The sequence below is a fragment of the Zymoseptoria tritici genome, chromosome 2 (genome assembly GCF_000219625.1).
Source record: "Zymoseptoria tritici IPO323 chromosome 2, whole genome shotgun sequence".
Taxonomy (NCBI): Eukaryota; Fungi; Ascomycota; class Dothideomycetes; order Mycosphaerellales; family Mycosphaerellaceae; genus Zymoseptoria; species Zymoseptoria tritici.
Window position 1 is genome coordinate 3,770,801 of NC_018217.1, and position 8,592 is coordinate 3,779,392.

The 8,592-nt window shown below is 53.7% G+C and overlaps 1 protein-coding gene across 1 annotated transcript; it reads left to right on the plus strand.

Annotated features, from left to right (window-relative positions):
• Positions 1–5,949: 5,949 nt before the first annotated feature.
• Positions 5,950–8,373, plus strand: MYCGRDRAFT_37351 (uncharacterized protein; the record flags this gene model as incomplete). Its single annotated transcript, XM_003855175.1, has 2 exons — positions 5,950–8,207; positions 8,271–8,373. 2 exons carry the CDS (start codon positions 5,950–5,952, stop codon positions 8,371–8,373), a joined length of 2,361 nt encoding a protein of 786 aa, XP_003855223.1.
• Positions 8,374–8,592: the final 219 nt, after the last annotated feature.

Genomic DNA, 8,592 nt, shown 5'->3' on the forward strand with positions numbered 1-8,592 from the left:
TCTCATCGGGAGATGAGATCGCTTGTTGAGGATTGAGTGGTGAAAAGGTTTTGAGGTGGGATGTTGGTAATGATGGGATGAGGAAGGTGGTAATGAAAATGAAGTCCGAGGATGAATGAAGCGGAGGTTTTCATGAGTGTTCTTGCTGCGTTTCCCCTTGCACCTTTCATGTTGTTGTGTATTGGCCAGCTAACGGATTCATGAACTGTAGGTCAGCTACTCGCTTGTGGTGACTTCATTTTGCTTCTGCTCAATGTTCGGGCGGAAAGTCTGGTTGCAGGTTTTGGAGCACGGGGCTTGATTGATTCTTCGAAATGCTCGACCACTCGCTCTCACGGCAACGACATCTCTGCAATTGGGACCTGAAAGGCCTTTTTCCATGTGAAGGACTATTCACACGGTGCAGACTCGAGCTGAGATCACGTCATACTATTCACCTAGATACTACTCAGCCGTGGCCTGCGGCGATGCTCCGACTCTTTCTGCCTGCTTTCACCCACCACCAAAATTTCCTCCCTTTCTTCTCCATCAACGACCTGTCCACTTACCTCCTGCAACACCGGATTGATTCGCACATAAAAGATCTTCCTTCATGTGAAAAACTTCATTCTTTTCACCCACCACGAAGCTGCAGCCTATGGTGGTGGACTCCCTCTTTCTTTCTGCTTTCACGGAGCGCCAATACGCTTCTCGATTTCTTCTTCACCTATAACCCTTTCACCTTCTTCCTGCAACATCGCCGGAACTCAGGAGCATACCCCCTCAACCTCCTTCGACACATCGCATCGATATCTTTCGGCATCATCTCGCCAGCCATTCTCACGGCGCCGTACCGCTCCGTGCACTACCAATTCGCGACTCGCGGTCGTGCTTCTATTCTCTCTGCCTGCTTCCACGGAGCGCTAGCAAAGCCCACGACTTCTTCTTGGTGACATACAACAATCCTTCACCTACTCCCTACAGCAAAGGCCAGAATTCGACAGCGCATCACAGCGACTTCCCTCGACAGTCGACACCATCTCACACGCCATTCTTCCGGCACGGGAACCTCGGCCGACAGCGATTCAATTCGCTCCTCGCACGAATCGAGACCACACTATCAAGCTTGACGGTAACGCTCTGCATCCTCACCATGGGTATCACACGGAAGCGATCCGAGGAGGAACTCCTCGCCATGACCAAAAAGCCGAGGACACTGCGCCTAGAGACGTCTCCACCGTACGATTCGACACAGGAGCAGCCGTTTCATGCGATCACGAAAGCGAAAGACTGGGAAGCTGTGCATTTCTGGGCCGGGCATATGCACAGTCTGCTGTCGCAACCGTTCAAGCACGGCGACGATCATGATGACATTACGCAAGATCTCATCAGCGGCATCGCTGAAATCTTGCAGGAACCGAGTCCAGTCCTTGTTGGCGTCAGTGGAAAGTGTGGCTGTGGCAAGAGCAAGGTCCTCAACTCCCTCTTCAGTATCGGCGAAATCGGTCCTTCGAACGCGGGTGGAGGCCAGGTTACTGTGACCAGCAACGAGTTTTGCGGGCGGCAAGAGGGTCAAATCGCAAAGTACCTTGCCGCAAGTGGTCTTCTTGTCACCAGCTGAACGATACGATGTCTTGGCAGGCTTCGTTCGCGACTATTACAGTGGGATGTTCCAGAGAGCGAGGGCAGTCAGGGCCTTGCTGTCACTTTTCAAGGGATTCTCGGAATGCAGGAGTGTTGACGCGGTCCGCCGATTTTTGGCCAACGCCGAACCACGTGGAGTCGAAGCGGTGACTGCCCAGCTTGTGCGATGGGCTGACGGTCTGATTGCACAAGCTCTAGGAAACGAGGTGAAGGTGACGCTCACAGCGTCGACCGAGGCTGAGCTATTGTCTCAACTCGCAACGTCTACGAGCGAAGGCAATGTCTATACTGGCCCATCGCTGATGCACTGCGTCTCGATCGCTCGCATCCACTTCAGCAACCCTCTCCTGGATCTCGGCATCTCCTTTCTGGACACTCCAGAACTCACCGATCTCAAATTGAGCGACAACATCAGCGAACTGCCGAAATCCCGGCACATCACGCATGCCATGGTTGTCGCGAAGTCCGGGTGTCTTGTGCCCACTGTATCCATCGGCACCAGCAAGATGCAGCGTCTTGGATCCAATCGAGTCGTTGTTGTGGTGACTGGTGCCGACCAAGTCGGCGACAACTACACGCCGCGCGGAACGAAGGATCGAAAGGATACGGCTACCCGACTGAAGGCAAAGTGCGTCGAGATGGACGCCATCGAAAACAGCCTTCGAGAGCAGATCGATGAGTGTGACGACTGTCATCAACTACCTGAACTTTTTCAACAGCTTGACGAGACGAGGGCTTCGATCAAGCAATCCCACGACGCCGAGAAAGTGCACCGCATCAAGATGAACAACGAAAGAATCGAGGCCCGTCTGCGAGAAACGCTGACCTACGAGGGTCCAGTCCTTCCGCTCTCCAACACCAAGTATGAGACTCATTTTGCTGGATACTTGCCTCGGGATGCTCCAGCTCTATCTGTGGAGGAGACGAATATCCCGGAGCTGCGCAGACTGGTTGCTACTTTTCCGAATGAGATTCGTCTGGGCGAAGTACGTCAGTTGGTAGAGGTTGTTATGCCGGCTCAGCTCGATCGATTGGATGCCTTTGTCTCCCAGGAGGGTACGCATGACAGGCTGCGGAGTGATTTGATGAACGTCCTGCCTCAGGCAAGGGCGATGCTGGATGGGCCGGTGAGGTCTGCTTTTGATGCGTTGTGCAGGGACTTTCAGTAGAGGTCTTGCTTTGAAGGCAAATGGAATGATGGCGAGACACGGGCAGAGGCGAGATCAAACGTTGAGTTGCGGCGACCAAGGGAGATTGGATGCGAGGACTTCCTCCAAGGCGGACTGGAATGGCAGATAGCTCAGAAGCTCTCCGTTCGCAATGGCTGGAACTGGCGATTTGCCTCCGAATCGCTGTTGGCTTATGGTATTGTGTTGGTGAGGTCGGTGAGACTACATAGTTTTGCTGGCTACTGTAGATAGCTACTGTAGAAATTGTTCCGTCTCATTGACTCACGAAGAAAATGTGACCATGGCACTTCTCTGATCCTTTACCAAGAAGCTCGTGCAGTAAGGAGAACAGCGAGCCAAAGCAAGTGATTCGTTTCTTTATCCCAGTCCCCTTGTTTGCTGCCATAGAGTGCACTGTAGCCAAAGACCAATACTATCATCAGCTGCTACATGAGGTATTCACGTCTGACGAAGTCCTTCTCTTGACTTCCACCACCAACGATCGACCCTACTGTCTGCATGTGACAGACCACGACCTCACGAATTTCTGCTGTCACAGATCATAGGCCGGCAGTCTTTCTTCTTGAGCAGCAACTTTTGGGCGCTGGATTCTCGACACCGCTTCCTTACCTACCACATCGACCGATCATATCGCCGACGTCGCATCCGCGCGGAATCCACAATCACCTACTCCGAGTTCGCGGCGCAAAATTTGAGATCAGCTCCTGAGCTCCGCCAAGTGAACAGGTGTGCTAAACTAGCTTCGTGACTAACATTTTCGATCCTCCCAGAGGCTGCCGATTTGCATGTGAAAGCTCGAAAAGGGGCCTAAGAAGCTTCTTCCGCTCGCTCAATCGACATCATTTGGCCTCCACCATCATTATCACAACAACAACGTCCGCTTCTTCCTCTTCGATCGAAATCCTAAGCATCTTCCACCCCAACAACGACGACGCTCGGCGGTATCACAGAACTGGAATCTGCATCCGATTCGAAGCACTTCCACCATGGCGACGAAGAGTATCAAAACAACAAGGGAATGGGAAGAATTGGAAGCTGGGATTCTTCTGTTGCGTCAGCTTCTCTCGCAACCGTTCGAAAGCATCAAAGCTTACAGCAAGACGGCGCAAGATCTTACTAGCAGCATCGAAGAGGTTCTGCAGAAACCCGGCCGAGTTATGTTTGCACTAGTGGGACAAGCGAGCTCAGGTCGAAGCGCCACGATCAATTCGCTCCTCGCTGTGAGCGATATTGCAAGAGATGGCGACGATTTTGGAGCGACGACTTTAACTAGGCAATCATTCAACGGAAAGCTGCCGGGCCAAATCCCCATTCCTCGCAGAAGTCTCCTTCGTCTCTCGAAATTATCGGTGGGAGATCCTCGCAGGGTTCGTCCGCGATTGCTACCGTAACAATTCGAAGACGCCTGTTGTGATTCGCGCTCTGCGATAGTTGTTCAACGACTGGCCATCCTGCACGGATGACGAAGCGGTGGCGTCACTCCTTGCTGAAGCAGAAGCAGAAGACGATGTTTCCATCGTTGCGGAGCTCATGCAGTATGGTGACGATCTGATGGAAGGTAAGCAGAGTGTGGTGTTCAGCGCTTCCAAGCCGGCTGAGCTTCTGGACCAGCTCGAACCATACGAATGTCGGTACAGCGAGCGCTCGTTCTGGCCATTCGTCTCCTCCATCAGTTTCCACTTGGACAGTCCTCTGACGAACGACGACATCTCGTTCCTGGAGCTACCTGCGGATGCTCCGCACTACATTCGCGAGCTCAACGACTTGCGATACCACCGAGACGCAACGCACGCTATTATCGCCACAACAGTCGGTCGAGCTGTCCAGGATCCGGCTGTGTACAGCCATATCAGGACCATGCGCCAACTTGGCAGTAACCGACTTATTGCAATCATAACACAATCCGATGCGCTCAACGATGGTCCTGTACAACACAACAAACGCCCCAGAGACCGTGCTAGACAGTTGCAGAACCAACTCGCCGACGTAAGGACAGAGCAGAAATCCCTCGATAAGAATCTGACAGCGGTGTCCGAATTTTCCCCAGCATACACCGCGATGACACAGCGCAGATGGGAGCTAGTGCAACTCGAGTGCGCTGCTTTCGTGGAGGAGAAGGCCCATAGGTTCCATCTGCGTCGCAAAGCTGTCGAAGGGGAACTCAAGATCAACCCGATTCCGATCCTCTCGACCTCGAATGGCGAGTACAAGAAGCACGCAGCCGGATTGCCGCCAACGGTTTTCGACGGACCTTATTTATCGCTCGAGGAGACAAATATTCCGACTTTGCGCAGACAAATTACCGCCTTCGCGAACGAGTTTCGTTGCAACGAGATGCAGCAGCTGGTGGACGTCACAATTCCAGCGCTGTTTGACCGACTTGATGTACTTGCCTCTGACGAAGCTTCGCACGACGAGGATAAGAGTATGGGGAGCAGAAGCTGCGAGAAGATTTGGTAGGGAGTCTGCTGAAAGCGAGAAGGACTTTGGACGGTCCGATGCGAAACGCTTTGGCTGCGCTAGGCGACGAGTCCACCTCAAAGCGCTGATTGGCGGTTGGAATGTTTTGGTATTTTCTGGTCGTTGCGGGCCTTCCATTCCTACCTCCTGGCAGCGGACTGATCTGGTTTTGTTTCGGGCCAAGTGTAGTTGAGACTCCAAAGTAAACCCAGCTAGAGCTTGCGACCTTGTAAAGTCTCGCTCAAGGTGAGCATATCGAGATGGGACGGCTGCCGTCTGTGCCATCAAGACGATCGTTGTTTCAATCGTTCCCGTTGCAACGAGCAGCAAAAGCAGTCATTCACCTGAGCCTCTTCGCAAGCTGTACTGCGAGCTTATTTGGGCGCGTAAGAAGACTCCCAGTATATGATAAGGGGTAGTCGTATCGCTGGCTCCCTTGGTCATAACGTACCGTAAATCGTGCTTCCTGATGTTGCAAGATGAAGAACAGCAAGCACCAAGTGAGGTCCTCCCGTGCTCACATGCAAATTCTTGGCAGCCGGAGCTCGCCCCGCCAATCGCGATCTCGTAAGTATAACCTTCGAACTTACCACAACTACACCTCACCACAACTACACTCTTTACTCACATTCTCGCACACCACCCTCGAGGCCAGGCCAGGTCGCCTTCACCCACAATGGCCCTCTCGACAGAATATCCTCCCACGTGGGAATCCGCTTTCGAAACCCACTCTCTTCCCGCTCTCCACTCACTCTCCGTCTCCCTCCGCCAGACCCTCACGGCCAATGCCACGGCTCAACGTTCACTAGTCGGATCGCGGTACAGAGAGCTGCTCTCCACGGCCGAAAGAATCGTGACTATGGCGGACGACGTGGAAAGAGTCGAAGAATTGATGGGCACCCTGGGGAGAGGATGTTCAGCGGGGATGGTGGAAAGGAAGGCCAGAGGTTTGGCGAAGTGGAAGGATGGAAGAGTTGAGAGAGGAGGAGAAGCAGAGGCGTTGGTTAGAGGACGGGTGGTCAGGAGTTTGGTCGATGGAGCGGGGAGGTTGGGAAAGAGAGGGAGGGGTGGGCATGTGCTGGCTGCTGGGAAGGATGTTGTGCTGGCGAGGTTGATTGTCAAGAGCATGGAGAAGACTGGAGAAGCGAGTCAGGAGACCGCAGAGTTGGGAAAGAGGGTCAATGGTGCGAGAAAGAGGCTGTTGCGGTGGATTGAGAAGGTTGTGGGACGGAAGGATGAAGGGAGACAAGGAGTTGTGAGGGCATTGACGGCATATACGCTCGTGGTCAGTGCAGCGCCGAAGGAGGTATTGAGATTCTTTTTGCAGGTCAGACTGGGAGAGGTTGAGAGGAGAGCCGAGGCGATCGAATCAGGAAAGAAAGAGGATGGTTTGGTTGGAGTGCTGGATACGTATGCGCAGACGCTGGTGGACGTGAAGAGTATCTTTCCTCGGAAGCTCACAGACGCGCTGTCTGCATTGGAGAAGACCACGCTGGTGCAAGATCCGGATGTCCGTGCCATGGAGGGACTGAGCCTGGATGTGTACGAGAAATGGATACCAGAGGACGTCAGGAACTTCCACCCATATGTCCGACATGAACAACTCACTACGGCCGAAGTGAGCAGTGGGCTCGCAGCGTGGACGAAGCAAGCGCAGACGACTGTGCTTCAAGGTATACACGCCGCTCTGGAGTCTCAGATTGATGTGGACGTGGTGCTACGGATCCGACAGCAGGTCCTGTCGAAGTACATCTCCCTCAGCACTCAACTCCGCAATGAGCAGCATACTCGAGCCATCGAATCTGTTCGTTCTACCTTCCTCGCCAGGCTTTCACAACTTACTGAGCAGGCCGCTGAACTCCCCGACCTCACCTCCAATCTCCCTCATTCATCCGCCAGTCCTCCGAGTGTATGGGCTCTTCACTCGACTTCCGATCTCGACTCACCTGCCGGCGCTTCCCGCTTTCGACAAGCAATTCTCACTCATCAACATGGCCATAGTTCCGCCACGCAAAACGTTTCCGTCATCCTAGACTCCTGGTCTAGCAATATCCAAACCTACACCGCGGCCATCGCCGGCATGAAGGCTATCAAATGGGCAAATGACCTTGATCTGGACCTCGACGACTTGACAGATGCCGAAGGTCTGCATCACTCCCTCAGTCAGGAAGACCCAAAGTCACTCGAAGAAAGGCTTCAAACCGCTGTCGCGAAGAATCTCAATCTCGCTTACGAGAAGCTCGAGGCCTCTTGCAAGTCTTCATCGTCCCAGGATCCAGCTCTCACACTCCGCATGGTTCGCGAAGTCGATCATCGTCGGCGTGCGCTGGTCAGCCTTCTCACTGCCAAGTCATCCACCTCCTCGCCGTCCACATCGACACCTCACGCAGACGAATCATTCATCGCCTCTCTGCACCGCAGTCTCGCATCCTCCGTCATCTCTAGACCTATACAGCGCTACAAACAATCTCTCGCATCCTCGGCATTGCGGAACACGTCAACGCTATGGGATGGCACTCCTCCTCTGCCCGTTCAACTTTCCACTTGCACATTCCGCTTCTTGCGGGATCTACATCGCGAAATGGCGGATAAGGGAACGGACTTGTGGAGTCGAGATGCCGTCTTGGCAGTGAAGCGAGAAGTTGAGAGGAACGTTGGGGAGGAAATGGGAAAGATCATTGATCGGAATGAATCCGTTGAGGATGGCGGGACGGGAGACGCAGAATCACAGCAGAAGGAATCGAATGGAGAAGAAGCCGAGGCGAAGGATGTCTCCGATGCGGGTGATGCGGGCGTCGATCCGCAGAGCAGCACAGCCACGACGACGTCGCTGCCATCCCTTCCGCTGCTACAGATTCTCTTCGACATCTTCTATCTGCAAGGCATGCTGCATGCTTCAGCCGACGAAGCGTCGGCTTCACCGTCTGCTCCGCAGTCCGATGCGGGCAAAAAGCGGGAGGCTATGCTTGCGTCTCTAGCCGAGAAATGCCTAGACAGAACGAAGGGCGACCTGGATACTGCGGCGAAAGACAGGCTGATGAGGAGTGCAAAGGAGAGCTGGAGAAGGACGTATCTCCTGTTCGGGCTGCTAGCTGGATAGAGTAATTGCAGAAGCACGTCATACATCTGGATGTGCCAATGTGTTTCCTCTCGGAGATGCACACTCATTCGACTGGCGACGTGAGCTCTTATCCCATCATCACCGCGCTAGGAGAGTGTCCGCTCGCCCAATGGTGGCGATACCGACTTTTTCCGAGCCAATGCAGCCCGAGAAACAGTCTAAACCTGCAGGCTGCCCAAAGAGGTCGACGATGGAGTA